Here is a 26,301-nt window from a genome sequence, read left to right as displayed (position 1 = left end):
TAAAAATAAACAAACATCATTCAGTGTTAAAGTAATGCAAAAGTATAACTAGAAGACTTTGTGTGCTCAAATATTATAAGTGTCAACATGAGAGCAGTGTGAAAGGATTACTTACTAATCTTGTGTCGTAACATAAGATCCCGCAAGGATACAAGCTGGTTGTCTGCATTAATTGTCATAAAATGTGATCTCATTTTCATCACAGTCACAAGTATAGACAAACACAATGTGCTTAAGCTAACAACACACAAACAATTATAATCTTTCATGTCTTTTTTGAATGCATTCCTTTTTACATTCACAATGCTGTGGAAAAAGTAAGTGAACCCTTGGATTTAATAACTTGTCGATCCTCCTTTGGCAACAATAACCTCAACCAAGCATTTCTTGTAGCTGGGATTAGACCTGCACAATGTTCAGAAGGAATTTAGGACCATTCTTCCTTACAGAACTGTTTCAGCTCAGCCATATTCTTATGATATCCGGTGTGAACGGCTCTCTTGAGGTCATTCCACAGCATCTCTATTGGGTTAAGGTCTGGGCTCTGACTGGGTCACTCCAAAAGGTGGATTTTCTTTTTTTGAAGCCATTCTGTAGTGGATTTACTTCGATGTTTCGGGTCATTGTCCAGCTGCATCACCCAACGTCTACTGAGCTTCAGTTGGCGCACAGCCACCCTGATATTATTCTGTAGGATATGTTGATAAACTTGGGAATTCATTTTTCCCTCAATGATGGCAAGCCGTTCAGGCCGTCCAGGCCCTGAAGCAGCAAAGCAGCCCCAAATCATGATGCTCAACACTTCTCATGTTGGTATGCGGTGCACTATTTATGCCATATGTAATGCGTGTTCTTCCCAAACAATGAAACTTTAGTTTCATCAGTCCACAAAACATTTTCCAGGTAGCGTTGTGGAGTGTCAATGTGGTCTTAGGCAAATTTAAGGCACGCAGCAATGTTTTTGTTGGAAAGTAGCGGCTCCCTTCGTGATGTCCCGCAATGAACACCATGCCTGTTTAATGTTTCTGTATGGTAGATTCATGAACAGATATGTTAACCAGTTCCTATATCTTTAGCTGTCACTCAAGAGTTCTTTTTTTTACCTCAATGAGCATTCTGCGGTGTGCCCTTTGAGTCATCTTGGCTGGACGGCCACTTCTAGGGAGAGTAGCCACAGAACTAAATCATCTCCATTTATACACAATTTGTCTAACTGTGGACAGATGAATATCTAAGCTCTTCAAGATAACTTTGTAACCCTTTCCAGATTTATGCAAAGCAACAATTCTTGATTGTAGGTCTTCTGAGATATTTTTTTTTTTGCGAGGCATGTTCCATGTCCGCGGATGCTTCTTATGAATAGCAAACTCAAAATGTCTGAGTGCTTTTTATAAGTCAAAGTAGCTCTAACCCACACCTCCAATCTCGTTTCATTAATTGGATGCCAGGTTTGCCAACTCCTGATGCTAATTAGCTTTTGTTGATGTCATTAGCCTAGGGGTTCACATACACTGGGGTCCAACCTACACTGTGATTGTTTGAATGATGTATTCAATATGTACAAGAACAATACAATAATTTGAGTGTTAGTAGTTAAAACAGATTTGTTCATTATCTAAATTTAGATGAAGATCAAACCAGATTTTAAGACATATACATAAATGCAGGTAATTCAAAAAGATTCACATACTTTTTATTGCCACTGTATGTGGCACATAACCAGATGTTCATCAGCTGAGGACAGTAGTACACTTACTAAAAGGCAGATTTAGACAACTTTACAGCTGATTTAACAAATATCTTTGTATGGAAAAATAATATAAGCACATTTCTGCTTCCCCCATACACTTACATTGTCAGTGCATTACTGTAAATAGGATTTTTGTTTGTTTTTAGAAATTAAGGGATGAGTCTAAATTATGTATGCAACTGATGCTGTTGATAGAGCATGGTTTGAACCAAAACGTTCCTTTAAGAGTGATACACACAACATTATACATGAAGCTTGCATCTCCTAAAACATTCACCTTGGCTTGAGTTACTGTTCCCTTCAGTCATGTAGCAGCACTTTCAAACTCTGGGGAAAGTTTCTTACAATGGCCACACCTAGAAACAAACTACAGGGCTCCAATAATCTCCACACCGGTTGGTTTCCACCAATATTTGCGCCTGAATGATAAAAGCGTGTCACCGAAGATGATGACTGGTTAGTAATTTCACAAGTGAGGAGATGTAAAGCGGTCATTTGTGGATTACTCTGTCAATCAAAGCACATCCCGCCGTGTGTTTCTCTTGAGAGATCCATGCACAGCGGTGTATTTATGACAGTAAACATCAAAATAATTTATTTGTGACATTCCTTTACATACAAAGGGATATGACCATCCCTTATAAATTATTGACATAAAACTACATGAAAAATTAGCAGTACACAATAAAATTTAAAATACAAAACCACATAGGTTTCTTTGTTATGGCAAAAATAGTATTTTACATAAAAACATACGCAACCTCTCCACTTATGTCAGATGTCACCGAATGTGCAAATGCTTAAATGCAAAATTGCAAATCTGTCTGGCTTCAAAATTAAGAGTCCTTCACCTCTGAGTTCATGAGAGAGTCTGAAACAGCTCAATCCAATTTTTGTATTCTTTCATATAAATATATTTTGACCCAGGGATCACAGATTTCATAATACTACATGGTATTTCCTTTGTTCATGTACTTCACACAAAAACATTTACAGTGGTGTCCATCTTTCTATCTCCTATTCAGGAGGCAGGTCCGGCCTGCACTCGTTTACTATCACAAATCTTATTGCTCCACACAATCATATTTTCTGTCTGGTTCATTTTCTGTTGTACTGGACTGGTCTTCCATGTCCGATTGGCTTGTGTGAGGTAACTTGCTGGATTTATGGTACAACTTAATAAGGTCTTGAAAGCGTTCCAAAACCTATGAAGAAAGAAAAAATTTGGTTGTTTTCCAACTGCAATTAAAAACACTGACATAACTGCAATTTTAGTTAATTGAATTAAGGATAAATTCAATTATCATCTAACCCAAGGTTATTGCACACTGCTCACGGTCATGTTCAAGATTTCAAACTGTGTTAATAACTGCGTATTAATAAGAGTGCCATGGTTATCCAGCTTTTTATTTATTTCAAACGGTGTATTTAGAGCCTGTGCATGTGAATTGAGAGTGCTCACACCTCCTTGGTGGTTTTGTTGCCAAGCTGTGCTGCAATGGCACGAAAAGTGGCCTTCTTGGCTCCTCTCTGTCGACAGGTGGTCAGTATTACACGGTCTGCCTCCCTTTTTCATCACACAGACAAAATACAGAAAAACACTTAATAAAAATCATGAATATACATCTCAATGTGTGTGATACACAAACAATTTTAGTCATTTTAAAATCTATATCAATAACAAAAAAATCAAATATATCAAAAAATGAAGTGTTCTGTAGTGTCAGACCAAAGCTCTGCTCCAAACTTAGTGAGCTACATATGCACGCAGTATTTTAAGGCATCACTGCCGCTCCTGACACAAAGTCTGCTCCAAAAGGTAAGCAACTTAATTATGCTGTCTCTGAAGACACCACATTTTAGCCAAATAATATCTTTCATGAAAAATCAAACAAAACAAAACATGATGGCGTATGAAGCGAGAGAAATGCTGATAATTGTAAATATAATTCAACCAAAAATGATCAATAAAATAGTTAAATATAATGAAAAATATACTACTTTACCCAATATTTGTGTGATATGTATATTAATGCTTTTTAGGACCAATTCCAGAAAGGTGCCCAGCTTTGTGCCAAACTGGCTGATTAGCAACACTTTAATGCCAAACTTCAACTTATATTAATTGCGAGTCTAGTCTCCTGTGTGTCGCACTGAGTTACTGCCTACGTAAAGCATTCCAAATCAGTCACGAACGCATTCTTGTATTAAAAAAAGCTAGACGTCGAGTCACAAACAGTGCAAACGGAGTGTGTAAAAAAATAAAACACACAAAAAAAGCACTGTGTAAAATAAAATAAAAAATAAATAAAAAAGCGCAGACGGACACAAAACTGTACTTTGTGTAAAATAAAAATGTGTAAAATTTGTAAAAATGTTTTTTAATAAAACAGCACAGATGGACACAAAACTGTACTTTGTGTAAAATAAAAATGTGTACTTTTTTTTTTTTTTATAGTAAAAAAACAGCACAAATGGTCACAAAACTATGCTTTGTTCAAAATAAAAATCAGTGTAATAAACAAAACCCTGAGTAAATAACAGCAGACGGACACAAAACTGCACTTTGTGTAAAATAAAAAAACAGTGTAAAATGTGTACAAAATATAGTAAAAAAATTAGTAAAAAAACAGCACCGACGGACACAAAACTGCACTTTGTGTAAAATAAAAACAGTTACATTTGTTAAAAAAGGAAAAAAAACAGCAGAGACAGACATAAAACTGCACTCTCTGTAAAATAAAAAAAGTATTACATTGGTAAATAAACAAATACATCTAAAAAAAAATTTAAAAAAAAACGTGCAGGAGGACACAAAAATGTGTAGTACAGTGTTTCTAACCTTGTCCAGAGGACGACTTTTTTCCCATTTGGTGAGTGTAAGATATTCTTGGCACAGACTGAATTTTCCATGCATTTAAATGAAGACGGCTGATTATCCACTGAAGAAGAACCTTCATCTACCTCACTGTCCAACTCTGTGGCCACATTACTTCTTCTTGCATTGTGCTTTTTGACTTCTGTCTTCTGAGAGAGGATTAAATCATGTGAGATAAAGCCAAATTAAAATGAATCTTCAGAGTGTATATGCAAACAGAACTAGTAGGACATATGCTTAAGAAGAGTTTAATGGACTCTTCATTTGATACCTGGACATGTTTGTCTCTCATTCTCCTATGTTTAATAGCAGTTTTGTGGGGTTCTACTTTCCTCTCTGGTGAGAGAGTTCTGATTGGTGGACATGACTGGCTCCCCTTCAAGCCCTGAATAGTTTCCACACTGGACAGATGATCTGCATTCTGTTCAGAGTGCAACTGCACTTGAGGGTAAAGCTGCTTAAAAAATACCCAGAATTCCTCCAGCAAGTCAGTGTGATCACAGAACAGCGATGATATTTGAGCTTTCATCTAAAAAAATAAATAAATAAACAGAAGAGACGCTTGCATGCCACAATATAAAGTGCACATGACCTGCACTAAACAGATGTTAAAGGACAGATTTTAAGGGCCCCTTTTTGAGTACCTCTCTGGAGCCAGCAAGATCCCATGATGGAGCCCCTTGCAGAATGTGCACAACCTTTGTGTAAAGGGCTGATTGTTCTCCAAAAGTGCGTTCCAGCTGGCGTAGAAACCGTTTGCTTCGTTCAAATGCCTGCTGCTCTGCCAGCTAAAGTAAGATATAAAAAATAGCATTATATCAGTTCCTTAGATGATGACTAAGCAAGTTTTACTCTACACAAGAGATATTTACTGCAGATGAAAACTAGTCAATTGCATATTCACTACAGAATTTTCCATGACTATAAAGGGATAGTTAATCCAAAAATGAAAATTCTTTCAACTATTACTCACCCTCATGCCATCCCAGACGTGTATGATTTTCTTCAGCAGAACACAAACAAAGATTTTTAGAAGAATTTCTCAGATCTTTTGGTCCTTTCAAGGCAAGTGAATGGGTGCCAAAATTTTGAAGCTCCAAAAACCACATAAAGTCAGCATAAAAGTAATCCAAAAGACTCCAGTGGTTTAATACATTTCTTCAGAAGTGATATGATAGGTGTGGGTGAGAAACAGATCAAAATATAAGTCCATTTTTGCTAGAAATTCTTCTCCCTGCCCAGTAGGGGTCGTATGCATGAAGAATGTGAATCACCAAAAACACAAGAAGAAGAATGTGAAAGTTAAAATGGAGATTGACTGAGCAGGGAGGACAATATATAGTAAAGATTTACTAAAATATTGATCTGTTTCTCAACCACACCAATCAATTCGCATCTGAGGACATGGATTTAACCTCTGGAGTCATATGGATTACTTTTATACTGACTTTTAGAGATTTTTAGTGTTCTGCTTAAAAATGACATATCTGGGATGGCATAAGGGTGAGTAAATGATAAGAGAATTTTCATTTTTGGGTGAACTATCCCTTTAAATAGTTTATCAATTTCCATGACTTTTCCAGGCATGGAAATCACAGTTTTATTTCCAAGTTTTCCATGACCATGATTAAAGCTGCACTACGTAATGTTGTGCTCTCTAGCGACATCTGTGGTCGAAACTTAAAATTTCAAGCAATTTGCAGAAGAACACTTTACGTCAGTCGTGTTCTGACACTGCTCTTCTGGCGGATGAATTTCCTAATTAACTGGACATCACCTGTGTGTGATCATGACTGCAGCTTGAGTCATAACGTGCTATTTTCATGTTGATATTATGTTATACGTTTAAACATTTGATTTGAGATATTACTTGCTTTAAGATAAACAACACTCTTATTTACATATTTGAATTAATTTTACACTTAAATTGCTTTTCTGACACTACACTCAAAGCACTTTTAAAAAGAGAAGAGGGGACTATCCTAAACCACCACTAGTAAATCTTAATATGATTATTCAAGTGTTTTATCTACTAATAATGTTTGAAAATGAACTACAATTTTCAATTTAAGAGGTTAAACTCGTGATATGGCTGATACGAGTTCAATAGATTTGATTATTCTTATACTATATTGTCCATCCTCAGTTACTAAAATAGCATGTCTGTGCAATGCACACAATAATACATAAACTGAAAACATAAAACGAGGATTCAGTAATGATGGGGATAAAATATACTTTATTAAACGTAAAAATAATATGCTTAAATACGCAATATAACAATTACAAGAAGTTAATTTCTTAAGTCATACATATTAAACATGTCACAGTAACTTCACCGGACAACGTAGACACATCACGATTGGTTAACACACGAGTAATGTTCGATTCATAAAAGCATGATAAGAAATATAAGCTTCAACAACCCTACCAGAAAACATCCAAGCATTATAGCAGGTAAACAACTTCGCCAAAAGGATAACAGAAAAACATCCATCTAGACTGCAACGATGCTGTCCTGAACTGTGTGAGTGTTACTGAACTGAGTTAAACAGCGTAGTTAGTTTCTCCAGTCGGAACACGAGACAGCCGGCATTTCTTTCCTGTGTGAAACTAAATGTCCTGTCACTTACGTCAGCGAGAGATACTCTGCATTTTGAACCATAACTGGCCAGTCACCTTGTTTTGTGTAGTTGTCAAAATCAATTCTCGCTTGCATTTGGCACTTGGTGAGTGTTAACTATGACCCTGTATACTAGGCATGAAAATCTACCTCTATGCTTGTGCACTATATTTGGCTATATATATGAGAATAGAGTGCTAATTCTCACCAGGCCACACTCTCTGGCTTGGTCTGGATGCAAGAAGGCAGCAAAGTCTCGAAGCAGTTCAGGCCAGTCAGCCAACATGGGTTTAAGTCTTCTCAAGAGCTCCAGTGAGGTGCGACTCTCTGGATCTTTCTCAAACTCAGACAGAACACCCAAGAACTCTTTCAACTTCCCTGGTACTGCCTGCAGCACCTCATGCACCTGGAGACAGAAAGACAGCGTGGACTTTAAATGTTATGAATAGTTGTAAAGAGTGAAATATAAAGGAATCATAGTAGCTTGATTAAATGGAAATCTGTTGTGCACTGACAAATGGGCTTGAAGTCAATCTTTTAATGAACAGTTTTGGGACATTTCAGACTGAATAAGAACAAGGAGATCACAGAAGCTGAAAAAGTGTGCACATTAATCTTTTAAAATCCAAAAAGGCTGAATTAATATTTCTTGCCTTCTCCAGGTAAGCTTGGGCAAAAGCAACATCTTTAGCATCCCTGTGAGGATCATCATCGAGTGTGTCATTGTAAAGGACAAAAGCTCTCTCCACATCCATCTCCTGAGTGTAGGCACGATGAACACCTGTGAATTCAATGTATTTCTTGTGATAAAGAGATGTCAGCTAGATAACACAAGAGGGTATAATAGGGAGGGACAATCTCCGAAAGACATGTGAAGCCCATTTAAAAAATGACAAAACATGAAAAATAAAGAAATTAAAGCCTATTTTAGGACCATTAAGATTTTTTACATTGTGACATTATTTTCATGACAATTAAGCACATTCCACCCCCAAATTCTCAATACAGTAATGCAAAAAAGCCTTCTCAGATGTTTTCTGCATTAAAGGGATAGGTTACCCAAAAATGAAAAATCTGTCATTATTTACTCACCCTCATGTTGTTCCAAACCTGTACGACTTACTTTCTTCTGCAGAACACAAAAGGAGATTTTTTTATGTATACTGTGATACCTGGTTTCCATACAATTGTAGATGCTGACTTACTTTAAAGTAGTCCATGCAATATATTCCAAGGCTTCTGAAGCCTTACGATAGGTTTTGGTGAGAAACAAACCAAAATGTAAGTTATTTTACAGTGGAAATCTTGACTTCCACCATGGCTCTCTTTTGTGCGTTCATAAGTGCATGAGAGAGGCTTAAGGAGAGCTATGGTGGAAGTCAAGATTTCCATCCATTTCATTCTGTTTTTCACCAAAACCTATTGTATGCCTTCAGAAGACTTGGAATATAACGCAAGTAGAATATTGCTAAATGTGACAACATTTCATGGTTTCCTTCGTATTTAAAATGAGAAAAATCTCATTTTTTCAGTATAAAATACAAAATGTATGAACAGGAACTTAAGTTTGTATAATAGGGGAGATCAGGGCTAGTTGTCACACTTTTGCCAGTTGTCAATGATTATTTCTCAGGGCAGGTTTATTTTTGAAAGTCAGTTGCTGCATAGTCACATACCTTGAGGTCTTGCTACAAAAAAGTTATTAAATATTTTCACTGCTATTGCCCAGGAAAAGAGATACTGTTCACTGAACACTTATTGACTTCTGGTGACAACATGCCCCGGGGTAAGCATAAGTCTCAATGGAACTTGTAATTAAACCAGGTTTTATGTGAACATTTTCTAGTCATCCACAATCACAACCACCAAAAACACATTTAAACCTTTCGTTAAAAATCAGCCTACACAATATAATTGACCCTAGCCTGAATGTATGGCAGTGTGATTTTAATATGTTCACTTGTTTACCCAAGAGCTATTGCAAAAATATTCTGATTCTGAATTCACAAAATTATTGGTTTAGGAGAAGCTAGAACAGCAGAGTCCCTCTGTATAAGTTTAAGGATTCTGATTATGAATTCACAAAATTACATCACAAAGAACAAAAACAATCTCACCTGAAGCTCTGGCACAGACCCGACTTCTGAAACATGGTCTCCACCTATTTCCTCCTCCCCGGTCCATCTACTACTGCCCTTCCTTTCTTTTTCTTTCTGCTTCTCAAGTTTCCTCTCCAAAACCACCTCCATATCTCTGTCTTCCTCTTCTATACTGGCTGCTGGGCTCCCGGAGGATTCAGAAAGCATGAGGAACAGCTCTCTGAAGTCTTTCTCACCACCATCCTCTTCCACCTCATTCTCAACCATCCCACCATCATGGTTATTGAGTTCTTCCTCCTCTGTAATTTCTTGCAAACAATCAATGGAGGACAATGTCCCTTGAATGGAGGACATTTCCAGTGGACCTCCTTGTAGCCCATCTGTGCTGTTGTCTGAAGTTTTCTCATTCCTGTTCTGTTTCCCCTCTGGAGCCGAAACTTGTTTACAGTTTTGATCTACAACACGTTTGACTATCTGATGGCCAAGGTTGTTCCTTGCAAGCACATAGCCTGGAGGTAGCAGAAGAAACCGATTAAGAGGTTTTTGAGATCCAGATGTTTGTTTAGGAGAAGCTAGAAAAGCAGAGTCCCTTGGTATAAGTTTAAGGAGGGTGCCGTAGCGCTGACTAATGTGATCTTTAGCCAACGGGACGCTGGCTGGGGAAGTCTTCATGATGGGTGTGGGACAAATGATGGCTTTAGGAACTGGAGGTGGAGGTAGACTAATGATTAGTCCACCTTGACTTGATCCTGCTGGAATTGCTGTTACGACATTAGAGGCGACCAATGGTCCAGTTTGATTTACAGTTACGTGCCTTGAAGAAGGGGAACTCAACTGTGGTGCATTTGTAGCAGCTGTAGGTAAAGTGATGAGGACTTTCCCTTGGTTTGCAACAATTTGAGCTACCTTTGGAGCACCAGAGATGCCCATTGGCATTTCTACAGCATTTTTCACAGGTACAATCCTTAAAGAGTTCAATTCAGTGGTGACTGGAGCAGTTGGTAAAGTAACAACAACTCCACCATGGCTTTGTACCATTGGAGGAACCTTTGGGGCTATTATTGGTCTCTCAATGGGACAGTTAATGGCTCCATTTGCAGACGGGCAAGGATTAGGTTCTGTCCTCAGTGGAACGGTTTGAAATTGTGGGCCTGGACCCTGTGAGAGATGAGGAGGGTGGGAAAGCGATGGACTTGCGACTGTAGAAGCCTTCGGTAAGATGGGTGGCAACTGACTGAGGACTTCCTCTAGTTCCTTAGCTGACAGGGTTGGTTTTGAAGGCCTGCTGGATTCAGATGGCTTGTCTTTTTTCTTTTTGGAGGAAGCTTCAAGTGCCCGAGACAGGTCTTCAGGAAGGCGAGGAGGGTAACGGGTGCCTGGAGGGAATCTACAGTGGAGACCTGGAGGCTCATTGGCCTCCTCTGTTGGCGTAGTGCTTTTGGCAGAAGTGGTAGTTTGGAATTGCGAGTTGCCAGATGGCTGGTTATAGTTTCTTACATGCTCATTAATGATCTTAAGGTTTTTCTGTGGGAGATTGAAATGGTTAAATGTTACATATAAATTCTATGCTGATGACTTCAGTTGTTATGTGGTTGCTAGGGTGTTCTGGGTGGTTACTAGGCTGTTGCTCGTTTGTTATTACTTTGATAATAAACATTGGTGAGATAAGAGTTAATTTATTTGCTTGTCAAGCAAGAGAACATTTAGTAATTGCCGAAGACAAGAAGACAATTATTACCTTGAGCCAATCAGGCATAAGGCTTTTTTCTCTCTCCACTGGTGGACGCTGCTCACATGGACTGACTCTTTTACAGGCCAAAGGCATTGGGGGACATTTTCCTGCCATAAAGTATGTCTGAAACATGTGAAAAAATATTACAGGGGTAAATCTCAGATCAAACAAATATACTTACTTGCACATATGGATACAATGTTTACAAACAAACGCTTAGTGCCACTTCTGGGTTCTTTAGGCAATGTGAAAAACAGCTATTTTATATTAGAATGTCATGCAAATTGACCGAAAAGTGCTGTGTTTCGTGAAGAAGCACGAAGAGATTTGGGCTTCTTGAGATTTCCATTAGACAATCAAAAACAGCGGTTATTAAGGCTGACTGATGCCAAATATTATCACTTGTGTGGTCAAGTAATTCTGAGAAATAAAGATGCATTTGGTGGGTATTTTTAATTTTATATGTCACATTTCAGAGGCTTAAGAAGGATGCATTATACGCATTGTGCCTCTCTGAAAAATTCAAGTACTGAATCAAGTTAAAATGGTTTTGGAGCTGGTTTAATAAACACTTATGTAAATCTCTTCACTATAATCCATGGGTATTACATTATAATAACTTTCATTAAAATCAACAAATATTAATACATTATGCAATGTTTTACAGATCATTACAACCACAGCGCTGCCTACAATCATCACTCGAAGCTGCTGGTCTGAAGAACCCGGAAGCGTGTTTGCTTGTTGTGTGATGTCACACCTTGATAACACTTGGAAAGGGCTTTTGACATGCATCCCGGATGTGTGATTTTAAACGGACAAAGCTCCTAGCAGCAAGTAGATAGCGACATGTCATCTGCAGTGGGTGTAGGGTGCTTCTCAAGTGCTTATGACCCAGAACCACAAGACTAAAGAGGAAACGACAGAGAAAAATCACCTTTACTTGAGATTTCAATGTTCATGTTCAATTAACTGTTTCATTGGCATGTCCAAAATTAAAGGCTTATAACAACCAAAGAGGGTCAATTGTTTGGTATCATTTTAAAGAAAACTTTTCAAAAGGTTTAATGATATAGATCATGATAAATTATGAGACTCTCAGCCTAAGAAACTGATGAAAAATTAAAAAAAAATAAAAAACTTGAAGTGTAAACACAGGGTGAAATAACAGTTCATAAATAAGGTAAATCCATGTCACTTGTAACTGAGTAAAATTTTGTGTTGATATGACAAAGCAATCAAAAGTTATCGCATTACAAATATAATTCAACCTAGTGTCCAAAAATGTCTCAAAGTCTCCTAAAGCCTCTCCAAAGAAATAAAACATAATAATTGTACAACATCACTGAATCTGTGTTATGTACTTGGTGCCATCTCCTGGTAGCAATATGTAATTACAGCGAACGATCCTCTCTCCTCCCACATTTGGATGACTTTCACCTCTGGTTGTATTCTACTCTTTGAGAGCTTTCCAACGACATATGACACATGGCTATTTGATGAGTTTTACTGTAAAATTTGTAATTTGTACAGTGCAAAATAATTAATTATGAAAACAAAACCCTTCTGATTTGTCTGCAAATTTCAAAGCACTTGTTCAGTTTTAGTCATAATGCCTACATGCATTGTAAAATAGAGCTTTTTAGCTTTTAAACAATTCCTATTTTGTGTTCCTCAAGACTGTAGATATTTTGAAATTATATTTATTCTTGGTGGGCCAAGCTTAAAGGGTTAACTAAATGAATAAAGTATAATAAATAAGGTAGAGGCATGAGTATATTACTAGTCCTCTGCTGAGGTGAATGGTCCTCTGAATCTAGTGGGACGCAGTGGGACTGTAGGAAGTAGCTCTAGGTAGAGAAACACTGGCCGAGTCGCCATCAACCAGGTCAGATGAGCTGGAAACTGAGATCCTACACATTAAATAAAGCAAACAAAAAGAAGAAAGATCAACAGAATTGAATAAATCATAAAATAACTTCAGTGTGCAGCAGTGCATTTTTGTATTCCAATTTCAACATCAACCAGATAGTGTGTATATAGCAGGAACTCTTGATCTGTAGTGTAACTCAAACTGAAACTGAATGCATCTGGCTTGTTTTTAATAAAAGAGAAGAAGTGAATGCATGTGAGGACTGGAGCCTTAGATAAACTACCAGGGAAGCATGGACTGGGAGCAGAATGGTCTCGTCTGGGTGACTGCTCTAGTTCCTCCAATAGAGAAATTGCACCCTGAAGATTAGAGGCACTGAAGATGCTGCTGAAGCCAGGCTGTACTGGACCATGGGATTGCTCCCCACGCTGAGCAAACATCTGAAGCTCCAACTAAAAGAGAAAGAGAAAGAGAGAGAGAGAGAGAGAGAGAGAGAGAAGAGAGGGAAAGTTCACATTAACATTGCATGTACAAAAACCATGCAATTACATTCGGAGGCATTTCTCGATGCAATATGCGTTACGTCTTACCAAGAACTGTTTGCTTGTTGAAGCCTCTGTCTCCAGACCCTTGACAGAACTGCTCAACATGTTCACCTGTGTGAGGAGCTGCACATGCTGCAGGAAGGAGCAAACAAAACATTTTATCCCACAACAACAGTATAAATGCAATGCTGAGACCAGGGGCTTGAGACTTTGTTTTGGATCTAGAATGGGGTGAAATTTTTGACAAAATAAAATATTGGTGGAATAGGCAGAAATAAGCAGTTACACACATCACAGAGCCAACAGTCTGGTTACAGAAGTAAAAATCCACAGAGAAATTGATTAACAATAACTTATAAACATTTGAAGACAGACATACCGTGAGCTCTGAGGTTGTTAATAGATGGTATATGCTTCTATTTAAGCCATTTTCTGCGTTATTTCAAAATAATATTAATAAAAAAAAAAGTGTCAATCAATATATTTTATTTTAATCGTGATTAATCAAATAATTTTTTGTAGTTAATCGCGATTAATCGCAGATTTTGAAAGTGCTGAAATTTCACTCTAAATATACTTATTTTCCTATCAAAATGCATTTATTTCCATCTTAGGAAAGAAAACAATCATTATGTAACAATATGATGCTTTATTTTTTTTATTTTTTTTTTCTCCTCTTTTCTCCCCAATTTGGAATGCCCAATTCCCAATGCGTTTTAAGTCCTCGTGGTGGCGTAGTGACTCACCTCAATCCGGGTGGCAGAGGACGAATCTCAGTTGCCTCCGCATCTGAGACCGTCAATCCATGCGTCTTATCACGTGGTTTGTTGCGCACGTTACCGCAGAGACGTAGCGTGTGGAGGCCCACGCTATTCTCCACGTCACCCACGCACAACTCACCACACGCCCCACCGAGAGCGAGAACCACACATTATAGTGACCACGAGGAGGTTACCCAAGTGTAAACAAAATGTAATGACAGCAACACAAACATTTTAATAAACATGTAATAAACATTATAATAAGCAAATATCTCATTTACTCTAGGTCATGTCTCTGATCCTATTTATTTTCTTAATAAAAGTCCCTGGTCAGTTAAATAAAATTTCTCTGTTGCCACTTGTTCTGCTCTACATTGACCAAATGATTAATAAAGCATTGATGCTTTTAGTGTTACTGCTGACGGCGTCTGATGAAAGCAGTGGGTGGAGTCTGACCTGCTGGATCTGCTGCTGTAGCTGGAGTTTCTGAGCTGCACTGAGTATCATAGGAGTTAAGGAGCTTGTGGGGCGCTGAGGGCAGGGCAGGGGTACGGTCACTCCTTTACTCTCCAGCAGAGCCTTATGCTTCCTCAGAGCTGCCAGCTGCTCGCGAACTGTACGATAGCGCTGTTTCATCACATCTGCCAGTGGGTCCTCATATCTACACACAGGAAACATTTCACTAAAAAGTCTGTGCTGCAATTGTGTCATCTCTGTATATGTGATGACAGTTCTGCCATGTGCTTTTTAAATTTTACGGATGGTTGTACTGAATATTTTCCAGAATGGCAGGTGGCTCCTGTGGAGGATTCTCATCTTCATCTTTTTCCTCCTCTTCCTCATGGCATTCTTCATCCTGACCCCCTAACTCATCCTGAAACTACCGGTGACAGAGGAAAAACTATAGACACATGTTTTAAGAGTTAACAATGTCAGAATGTAGCCCAATATAAATCTAAAGCCTTACTGCATCAAAAAGTTCATCCATTAAGTCATTCACTTCCTTCTCTGAAGAACAAGGAAGAAAAGCGATTAATATCAAAAGGTATAGGAGAGAGACACACTGTATTGAGGCACACAGAAGTGCATCTTGTGCTGTAAAATGAACTCACTGGTGATGCGCACTGCCTTGTCATTTCTGTAGTCCTCCACATCAGGTTCATCAATGTCAGCCAGAAAGTTATACTCGGGGTCATCTTCATCATCACCCTCCTCTGGCAGGGAGTAAGAATGCGGAAGAGTATTTGAGAAACACATTTGGGGAAAGTACATGATTTGACGGCACTGTTAAATATATTTGAGACCCAGTCTATACCTTCATTCTCCATATCTGAAATCATGAGTCCTTGCAGCCAATGCGTCCATTCTCGATCCTCGAGGGCGGAGCCAAACTCATACATGTCTGGAGTGAAGTCAGGAGCACGTAACTCCGCCTCCAGACGGCCTAGAGGGACATCTCTCAGCGGGCGCTTGGATCGTGTTCGTAATGATATCAGGCTCTCATCTCCGTTAGTGCTACTAAGACTCTAGACGCCAAAGAGAGATACAATTTAAAGAAAAATTAGATCTATGTATAACATTTATCTACATTAAATCCCTGTAATACCAAATTTACTCTATAAATGTATGCTTGTGTATGTAGATTAACTTGTTTTTGTGTTATCTTCACTTTATTAATAAAAAATGAGATGCTTAAAATAATATAAACTGCAGGAGTGAGTTAAGATGCACCTGATATGGCTCTATGCAGTCAGTGCTGATGGCCAGCTCCTCATCCACAGCATGGAGTTTCTCTAAGAAGCTGCAATCCGGTGGGGCCCTGGAGGGGGCCGGAGGTGGTGGTGGGGGCCCCATTGGAGCAACGGCCACTGTCAAGTGCCTGGATCTGCGGAGGCTCTGTTGAAATAACAAGTACATTAGATATGTTTGTGTTTAGTAATTAGTTTGTGAGGGTCTATGCAAGTGTTCTAAGGCTGGCCAAATATATTTATGATATATTCAATATGATTTTTGCTGCTAATATAAAAATGGTGCAACATTATGGTTCAATACAAGTTAAGCGCAATCGACAGCATTTGTGCTATAATGCTGATTAGCACAAAAAATAATTTCGACTTGTCTGTCCTTTTCTTACAGTGAGGCAATGCAAGTGAATGTGGTCAATTTGTGGAGGGTTTAAAGGCAGAAATGTGAAGCTTATAATTTAATAAAAGCACTTACATTAATTCTTCTGATAAAACTCATGTATTATTTGAGCTGTAAAGTTGTTTTAATCGTAATTTTTACAGTCGTTTTAGGGTTTGTTGCATTACATCGTCATGGCAACCAAGTTGAAAAATTGGCTATAACTTTACACAGAAAAGGTTAGTAAGTGATTTTATCAAACTAAAATCATGTTTGCACGCATACCATTTATGTTTTGTGGCTATACTTTTGAAACAGTGAGTATTTTAACATTTACAGATTGGCCACATTCACTTTCATTGTAAGTGCCTCACTGGAACCCCGAGTTCTGCTTTTTTTTTTTTTTTCTTAAAAGGAGGGTCAAGTTGAAATAAAATTTTGGTAATCAACATTATGCCACAATTGCTGTCGATTGAGCTTAACTTGTATTGAACCCGGAATATTCCTTTAATCCTCTTTTTATTTGACCTTTCAGTTTCTTAAATCAAATCAAAATCAAATCAAATCACTTTTATTGTCACACAGCCATATACACAAGTGCAATGGTGTGTGAAATTCTTGGGTGCAGTTCCAATCAACATAGCAGCCGTGACAGTGATGAGACATATACCAATTTACAATAACATCAGATTAACACAGCACAATTTAAACATCTGATATACACATAATTACACTCAACAATATACAAATAATAACATACACTGTACAGTATACAATACCCCGGTTTTTTTTTTTTTTTTTTACCATATAGATACACATTATTCAATAAAATTAAAAATAAAAATATATATATTAAAAAAAAAAAGTATAAATATATATGTATATAGAATGTACAGTATTGTACTGTATTGACATTCAGGCTGTCGGTTGATAGTCAGTTGTTAAGAGAGAATATAATAATAATAATATAATTTATGACAGTCCGGTGTGAGATATAAGAGTAAGGGTAATAAAGTGCAGTGCTGATGTATTTTGATTGTGGGAGATCAAGAGTTCAGAAGTCTGATTGCTTGGGGGAAGAAGCTATCATGGAGTCGGCTGGTGCGGGTCCTGATGCTGCGATACCGCCTGCCTGATAGTAGCAGTGAGAACAGCCCATGCCTCGGGTGGCTGGAGTCTCTGATGATCCTCCGAGCTTTTTTCACACACCGCCTTGTATATATTTCCTGGAGGGAGGGAAGCTCACCTCCGATGATGTGTCTGGCAGTTCGCACCACCCTTTGCAGTGCTTTGCGGTTGTGGGCAGTGCTATTGCCGTACCAGGCGGAGATAAAGCCAGTCAGGATGCTCTCCACAGTGCAGGTGTAGAACCGTGTGAGGATGTGGCGGTTCATTCCAAACTTCCTCAGCTGTCTCAGGAAGAAGAGGCGCTGATGAGCCTTCTTCACAACGACTTCAGTGTGGATGGACCACACTGAGTTCCTCAGTGATGTGGACACCCAGGAACTTGAAGCTGCTGACTCTCTCCACCGGTGCTCCATTGATGGTGATGGGACTGTGTTCTGTCTTTTCTTCTGAAGTCCACCGCAAGTTCCTTTGTCTTACTGACGTTGAGGGAGAGGTTGTGCTCCTGACACCAGTGTGTCAGAGTGTGCACCTCCTCTCTGTAGGCTGTTTCATCATTGTCAGTGATCAGACCTACCACCGTCGTGTCATCAGCAAACTTAATGATGGCATTGGAGCTATGTGTTGCCACACAGTCATGTGTGTACAAGGAATACAGTAGTGGGCTGAGAACACAGCCCTGCGGGGCTCCAGTGTTGAGGGTCAGTGATGAGGAGATGTTGCTGCCTATTCTAACCACCTGGCGTCTGCTTGACAGGAAGTCCAGGATCCAGCTGCACAGCGAGCTGTTTAAGCCCAGAGCCCGGAGTTTCTCATCTAGCTTGGAGGGCACTATGGTGTTGAATGCTGAGCTGTAGTCTACAAACAGCATTCTCACATAAGTGTTCCTTTTTTCCAGGTGGGAGAGAGCAGTGTGTAGTGTAGATGCAATGGCATCATCAGTGGAGCGGTTGTTGCGGTAAGCAAACTGCAGCGGGTCAAGAGAAAGTGGCAATACAGAGCAGATGTAATCTCTGATTAGTCTCTCAAAACATTTGCTGATGATGGGGGTCAGAGCAACAGGACGCCAGTCATTTAAGCAAGTTATTTTTGATTGTTTTGGAACAGGCACAATGGTGGATGTTTTAAAGCATGTGGGGACTACAGACAAAGAGAGGGAAAGGTTGAAAATGTCCGTAAAAACACCAGCCAGCTGGTTCGCGCACGCTCTGATGACGCGGCCCGGAATGCCGTCTGGACCTGCGGCTTTGCGTATATTCACCCGTCGGAAGGATCGGGTTACATCCGCTACAGAGACGGAGAGTGAACTAACCTCTGTAGCTTCGGCCGTGAGAGCTCTCTCCGCGAGGGCGGTGTTATTTCCCTCGAAACGAGCATAAAAAGTATTTAGCTCATCCGGTAGAGAGGCAGCGGTGTTCATGGCGGAGTTTTTATAAATATGAAACTGAGATTTTTACAGTCTTTTACTTAATGCATGAAACATTTTGAATATCCTTGGGAACACAGGCTTTTTGGTTTCTCTGATTGAAAAAGATCACCCTTTTCAGTTATTTCAGAGCAAATATCGAAATATATAAATCAGGGCTGTCGATTTAAAGCATTAATCAGTGTGAATAATTATATAAAAAATAAGGCGTTAAAAAAAATAATGCAATTAATCATGTCTTCGGTCCGTAATTACGAATATTTTTCCCATCGGAGCAATTCAAGCTTGAAGTACCACCTGTTTTCTCCAAGGGGCAGTAAGCAAAACTCCAGCTGTATAGGCAACACGCAGCTATACAGAACAAACCACACTTGTCAACAGCAGACAACACAATATAAAAATGCATTCTTGTGTACAAACACAGTTTGATGGAGTGCAAATCCATAGGCAGGACTCTCAAAACGTGTTTTTTACTTTTTTTTTTTGTTTTGCTCCCGTTTTTCCCCAATTTGGAATGCCTAATTCCCAATGTGCTCTAAGTCCTTGTGGTGGTGTAGTGACTCGCCTCAATCCGGGTGGCGGACGACGAATCTCAGTTGCCTCCGCGTCTGAGACCATCAATCCACGCATTTTATCACGTGGCTTGTTGAGTATGTTACCGCAGAGACCTAGTGCGTGTGGAGGCTCATGCTATTCTCCACGGCATCCACTCAAGACGTGTTTATCTAAGTTTCAAACTACGATTAACTTGACACAGCGGCCTATAAACGTTACGTTTATGAAGCAACGCAACCAAAGTGAGACGCACTAAAAGTGTCCGTCTGATGCAGGTGTACATTGAGGCGCCCTTAGAAAAGTCCTTAAAATAAATCTCGGACTGATTGACGAATTCAATTGCAAAACGGATTGCTGTGAAATTTAGGCCAATGATTGGCTTATGTTCAATATGGAAATAAACAATATATTGCATTATAAGGCCACTTTTTGTATAGTCTTATCAATGATATACTCCTCTGCCACAATAATGTAGTTCATTTTAATTCTGAATTATAATTTGTTATAATATATATATATTATTATTTGTAATTGTTTAAATATAACAATTTATAATTATTACATCATTATATTAAATTATTTTTATTTGAGGGGCTTTCTCCGCAAATATTTATTTATGCGATGAATTAATCAGCATACCATGTAATTAATTTGATTAAAAATTGTAATCAACTGACAGCCCTAATATAAATATCTACAGGTGTTTTACCAGTCTGGAGTTGCCAGTCATATCCTCCTCATACTCTGAGTGTGATCTGTGTAGATTCACTCGACTGCCTCGTGGAGAGGATGCTGTGCTCTCCAAGTCACTTTCCAGAAAAGTCTACAAAACACACGAATAGTCTCTACAAACCCCAACAAATATTCAACCAATTTTTTTTAAACATTTTTTTCAAAAAATTGCGAAGAACTATTCTCTACAACCTCCTCAGCCGTTTCATCCTCATCCTCTTCATCAGGCTGATACTCTTCATCAGAGGAGTCTTCCTCTTCTAAAGGAATATCCACAAACTGGGTTCCCTTCTGTAAATGCATACCAACATTTAATAATACATTCCACAAAGTCTGGTCAATTTCTCATAAATACTGCTTAACAGCTTATATACTTTAACTTTAGGAGTTACCTTCACCTCAGTCTGCTTCTTAATTGGCGAAATGTTCCAAGCAGGAATGACCTACAAAATAATGTTATTGATTACTGTATGAATCACTCCTTATGCAACAATTTGTGCATGTAACAGCTAATCTAAGTAAATAGCCAACAACTAAGAGGTGACTTTCAGTAAAATGAGTCACATTTTATTAGATTAAAATCAACATAAAGGCAGTACAAAAATACTATCATGATATTTAAATACTTTACAATTTAAATATAATATTTATTTTTTTTTTTCACATTGCAATATTTGAATATAATATTTTTCACATTACTAGATGGGAATGCAAAAAAACCAACAAAAAACAAAACAAAAATACAAATAAAATAGGATTTATTTTTTTTATGCAAAATGTAATTTCTTATTTTCTTATATATCTTTTGATTTTGGGGAGTAATATGACCCTGACATGTTCTTGACAGGTTTTGTGACATCCTTAGGTCCATTCATTTAATAAACTGCAACAAATAAATAATAGATACATGGTAAATTAAGGAATTCAATGCACATTTCACATCAAAGCTACAAACTTACAACTCCTTTCTCCACAACCTCTTTCAGTTTAGAGCGAGTCATCTTGGGCTCCTGAGAGAGAGAGAGAGAGGTGTGAGCAAACAGCTGTCAATCACTATCTATCAGAACAGATGATAACAGGACGTTGATACTCACAAACACAGAAATTGGTTCAGTTTCATTGATGGCAGCTTTCATCATGGCCACAACATGCTCATTGGTAATGACTTCCTGCAGACAGAAAGAGCAATATGACAACAATGATATTGAGCAAAGAAAAATCATTATGAAAAGCCTCATATCTCTGAGGAAATATCGTTACCAAGTGTCTTGTAGAAAGAGGGCATATACATTTGTATAAAGGTAGATGAAGTAGTTGAAAGCAGTCCACACTCACATGAATGATACTTCGAACGTTCGCTGAGGTCAGTTTATGTTGTCGAGATTTATTCTCCAGTTCTCTGTCCAGCTCTCGGTCGATCTCCAAATCTGGCTGGATTTCATCGTCACCTTCCTCTTGCTGACTGTCTTCCTCATCACACATTTCCCTCTTCCTCCTCATAGCTTTCCTTCTGCCCACCAGTCGAGTGCCACCCTGCTCTTTATCTGAAAGAGAGAACGGGTTTTGCTAAGAGCTACTGCTCTGTGTAGTTTTCATTGTGTCTTTTTTCAATTACATGAACAAGTAAACACAATATTTACTCAATATTAAAGGGATAGTTTACCCAAAAATGAAAATTCTCTCATCATTTACTCACCCTTATGCCATCCCGGATGTGTATGACTTTCTTTCTTCTGCAGAACATAAATGAAGTTTTTTAAGGTCCAAAAAGCACATAAATACAGCATAAAAGTAAATCATAAGACTCCAGTGGTTTAATCCATGTCTTCTGAAGCGATATGATAGGTTTGGGTGAGAAACAGATCAATATTTAAGTCCTTTTTAACTATAAATCTCCACTTTCACTTTCAGCCACCTACTGGTTGGGAATGGTAAAAGGTGGAAATTTATAGTAAAAAAAGGACTTAAATATTGATCTGTTTCTCACCAACCTATCATATCGCTTCAGAAGATATTGATTTAACCACTGGAGTCTTATGGATTACTTTTAAGTTGTCTTTATGTGCTTTTTGCATTTTATGAACCTGCAGAGCTGAAATATTCTTCAAAAAATCTTTGTTTGTGTTCAGCAGAAGAAAGAAAGTCATACACATCTGGGATGGCATGAGAGTGAGTAAATGATGAGAGAAATTAGATTTTTGGTTGAACCATCCCTTTAACTTAAAACTACTGGAAAACAGAAAACAAAGTTCAAACTTCTGTAAATCGGCCGGTTCATTGGCCGATTCTGATAAGATGAACAGAATAACAACCGATTAACTGACCAGGTCAATAATAAAAGTATTTTAAGAACTCACCAAACGTGATGACCAATGCCTTCTCAACATCATCTTCAGATGTCTTGGAACATTCAGTATGCTGTTCTTGGCCTGGTAATGTTTATACAAATGTTTCAGACTATAATTTTACAAGCAGACATTCTAGAAAAAGGATACCACGATAATTATAAGTCTTTGACAAATATTACGCATTGGTTATAAATCTGGTTTTTTTTTTACAAAAAGGTCAGGGAAATGTGACAGTATCATGGTACAGTGATGGTAGCAGATGCAAATACAGATACTTGAATATATAGATTATAGTACTGAATAAACAACATATTCATGTGCCATAGATGTCGACCGATAGTGGATTTTTGCCAATACCGATACCTAAGGTGGTGGAAAAGGCTGATAGTTTTAAAAAAAAATCTTATGGCCGAAACATACTCTACGCAAGTATGTGAATGCAGATGCAGATGTGATCGCTTGGTCACCGCTTTGCCAACGTGTGGTCCAGCTGAACATGCTTAACATGCGTTCTTGTGTTACCATGACGGAAACAAAATCTCAGTACTCAAGGGGGCCATAGAGTTACCTTTAAACGTCTGTGCCATTAAACTAGATGTGTTATTATTCAGGTTAGTTACTTTAAATATATTTACTTTAACTTACTTGCTCAGCACTATTTTTTTTAAACAGTTGCTCTGCCATGACAGTGGTTGAGATGAAAGAGAAAATTTACCATAGAAGTGGACAGTTAACACTAATCTCGCTATAGCACCCATTGCGGCAACTTTGGGAATGCAATGCGTAGTTGTGTTAAGTAAGAATTGCGGTCTGACAAATTTCAGAACACAACAACGCGTGAAATCGAGCTTGTGCTGCAAGATGCATCTGTGTTCACGTATTTGCCTAGAGTATGTTTTTCCCCTTAGTCTTTAAATACTGTGACGGGTACAGATATAGAGATGACGAGAGTCCAAAATAAATAAAATCCCAGATGCAGTTTATTAATCAACCAAAATCCCAATAATAACCAGAAAAAAATTAAGATTTTGTCCATAATGTGGGACTTTTAACTACAAACAAGTCTGAAACAAACTAGGGACTCTTATTTTGCTATGACAGAGACTTGGCTCCATTACAACGCTCTACATTTAATTATTTACCAAATTAACCCTTTTAAAGCCTATATATTCACCAGATGAAGGGTTTTGTGTGTGTGTGTATATGTATATATATATATACATACAGCTCTGGAAAAAATGAAGGGACCACTGCAAAATTATCAGTTTCTCTAGATTTACTATTTACAGGTATGTGTTTGAGTAAAATGACATTTTTTGTATAATTCTATAAAGAACTGACAACATTTCTCCCAAATTCCAAATAAAAATATTGTCATTTAGAGCATTTATTTGCAGAAAATTACAACTGGTCAAAATAACAAAAAAGATGCAGTGTTTTCAGACCTTGAATAATGCAAAGAAAACAAGTTCATATTCATTTTTATACAACACAATACTAATGTTTTAAGTTAGGAAGAGTTCAGAAATCAATATTTGGTGGAATAACCCTGATTTTCAATCACAGCTTTCATGCTTCTTGGCATGCTCTCTACCAGTCTTTCACATTGTTGTTGGGTGACTTTATGCCATTCCTGGCACAAAAATTCAAGCAGCTCGGCTTTGTTTGATGGCTTGTTGCCATCCATCATCCTCTTGATCACATTCCAGTGGATTTCAATGGGGTTCAGGTCTGGAGATTGTGCTGGCCATGACAGAGTCTTGATCCAGTGAACCTCCATCCATACCTTGATTGACCTGGCTGTGTGGCATGGAGCATTGTCCTGCTGGAAAAATCAATCCTCAGAGTTGGGGAACATTGTCAGAGCAGAAGGAAGCAAGTTTTCTTCCAGGATAACCTTGTACGTGGCTTGATTCATGCGTCCTTCATAAAGATGAATCTGCCCGATTCCAGCCTTGCTGAAGTACCACCAGATCATCACCGATCCTCCACCTGGTCATCTAATGGTCAGATGGAGACCTGGAGAGGCCTTCAAGCCACAGTGTCTTGCACCCACTGTGAAATTTGGTGGAGGATCGATGATGATCTGGGGTATATTTTTATTTGGAATTTGGGAGAAATGTTGTCAGTAGTTTATAGAATAAAACAAAAATGTTCATTTTACACAAACACATACATATACTGTAAATAGTAAATCCAGAGAAACTGATAATTTTGCAGTGGTCCCTTAATTTGTTCCAGAGCTGTATGTGTGTGTGTGTATATATATATATATATATATATATATATATATATATCACCAGAGATTTAATTAGGAATAAGGTTTATTATTATTCACAAGATATGAAGTTGGAGACACAATGTACAGTATGTTGTCGGGGGACATTTCCATACAGTCGCACTTTTCTTTGTACGCCCTTGCTTCAATTTAGCATTGAAGAGAGGATAAAAATATAGATGAATATTGTCAATAACAAAAGATTTACATATAGCAAACTCCCACATGATTGTTTTTATTTCAACTCTAAAGGCCGCTGTGATACTATAGTACTAACTGTTCTAATTTAAAAATCTTCCAGCAGCGGTCACAGATTAAAAAGAAAACTATCGGCACCGATTAATCAGCCTATCTCTAATGTACCATGGTAGTTACATGATTCTCCAAGATACTTGAAATAATACTATGGTACTTTTCGGTATGTAATTGTTCATGGCAGGACACTCAAATGTAAATAGGCCTAAAATATATTAATAAAATTTTCAAAACATTTCTAACTACGTGATCTAACCTGTACATAGCAAATGATCTATTAAGCATATCCTTAGTCAGTGTGCGGCTACTGATTTGAAACTTTTTTTATTGTCAATGTGACGAGCTAATCAAAATAAAGGCTTTTTAATTTTTATGACCAGAAGTAGTGCCTTGGACTTTTTTTTGTATATGCATATATTCAGATGGTATTAGCTGATGTCATTAATGAAAGTTGTTATAAAGTGTTAACTCTCAACGAAAAACAACAACAACAACAAGCAGCTTCTGATTTATTCCAATATGAAAATGCACATAGGCAGTGACAGAATTGTGTCACCACAGGTCACTGTGTTTTGCTGAAGTCTTACCAGCAGTGTCTGACTGTGGGCTGGATACTCTGATCTTAGTGAAGCGTCTGTGTGATACTGTACTTTCTGAATCATCTCTGCTGTCTGCAGCTTTAACATCCTCTGGCTCTTCAGCCCTCTTCACTTTACCCTGAGGAAGGCCATTTTTCCTGTTCGTTAATCTCCGTTTGCGGGTTTGATCCATCTCACACTGCCATTCACACCTGTCGGGATTAAACATGATCAATTCAAATGATCAAATAGTGACACGTGCATGTCTTGTGCCTTATCAACTCCACTGGCCGGGGGAAAAACTTAAAGTTTAAAAAACGATAGTTAATAGTTCAACTATAACTTAGATATATATATAAAAAAACACACTATATTATTTTTTTGAAGTATCCGCTTTCTTGCTGTATTTGCAGGTGAAAGAGACAGCAGTGTACACTGAAATAATCGTGTTTGCTGGGACTGGAACATTACTGGAATAAATACTGTCATGACAATAGAGTATTCCGCATGTCATATTTAATCGTTCGAAAGGGTTCCTGTAAAAACATAAAGAATAATTTCAATTCTTTATACACACCCGCCAACATATGAAAGGCACAACAATAGTGCGTCACTTCCG

At 38.1% G+C, this 26,301-nt stretch overlaps 1 protein-coding gene and 1 pseudogene across 4 annotated transcripts; both read right to left on the bottom strand.

The window, feature by feature from the left end:
• Positions 1–2,693, bottom strand: part of LOC127424789 (protein disulfide-isomerase A3-like) — a 13,115-nt pseudogene extending 10,422 nt beyond the window's left edge.
• LOC127425574 (GON-4-like protein) lies at positions 1,727–26,301 on the bottom strand. 4 transcript variants are annotated; one of them, XM_051671706.1, is made up of 29 exons: positions 26,260–26,301; positions 25,692–25,894; positions 22,581–22,652; positions 21,559–21,767; positions 21,318–21,392; positions 21,183–21,233; positions 20,616–20,666; positions 20,416–20,514; positions 20,201–20,314; positions 15,993–16,157; positions 15,577–15,787; positions 15,374–15,475; positions 15,229–15,269; positions 15,032–15,141; positions 14,718–14,922; positions 13,546–13,632; positions 13,239–13,407; positions 12,866–12,995; positions 11,843–11,990; positions 11,089–11,205; positions 9,369–10,874; positions 8,344–8,380; positions 7,905–8,032; positions 7,460–7,657; positions 5,273–5,416; positions 4,900–5,157; positions 4,593–4,774; positions 3,215–3,317; positions 1,727–2,955 (listed from the first exon to the last, which is right to left on the bottom strand). In XM_051671706.1, the coding sequence occupies exons 2-29, from the start codon at positions 25,873–25,875 to the stop codon at positions 2,815–2,817; spliced, it is 5,037 nt and encodes a 1,678-aa protein (XP_051527666.1). In that variant the 5' UTR covers positions 25,876–25,894; positions 26,260–26,301; the 3' UTR covers positions 1,727–2,814. The 4 variants fall into 4 exon arrangements, with proteins under 4 accessions (XP_051527666.1, XP_051527668.1, XP_051527665.1 ...); XM_051671705.1 differs by having other exon boundaries at positions 1,728–2,955; positions 4,593–4,777; XM_051671707.1 differs by having other exon boundaries at positions 1,728–2,955; positions 4,593–4,777; positions 20,622–20,666.

The sequence above is a fragment of the Myxocyprinus asiaticus genome, chromosome 34, assembly GCF_019703515.2.
Source record: "Myxocyprinus asiaticus isolate MX2 ecotype Aquarium Trade chromosome 34, UBuf_Myxa_2, whole genome shotgun sequence".
Lineage (NCBI taxonomy): Eukaryota > Metazoa > Chordata > Actinopteri > Cypriniformes > Catostomidae > Myxocyprinus > Myxocyprinus asiaticus.
This window is presented reverse-complemented; position numbering and strand designations above follow the sequence as displayed.

Excerpts from the sequence above, each read along its gene's own strand:
- LOC127425574 (XM_051671705.1), bottom strand. The coding sequence starts at position 25,875 with ATGGATCAAACCCGCAAACGGAGATTAACGAACAGGAAAAATGGCCTT. Across the intron at positions 20,667-21,182 it reads AGGTTGTGGAGAAAGGAGTT|GTCATTCCTGCTTGGAACAT; the intron begins GTAAGTTTGTAG and ends ATTATTTTGTAG. Across the intron at positions 20,515-20,615 it reads AGAAGCAGACTGAGGTGAAG|AAGGGAACCCAGTTTGTGGA; the intron begins GTAACTCCTAAA and ends ATGCATTTACAG.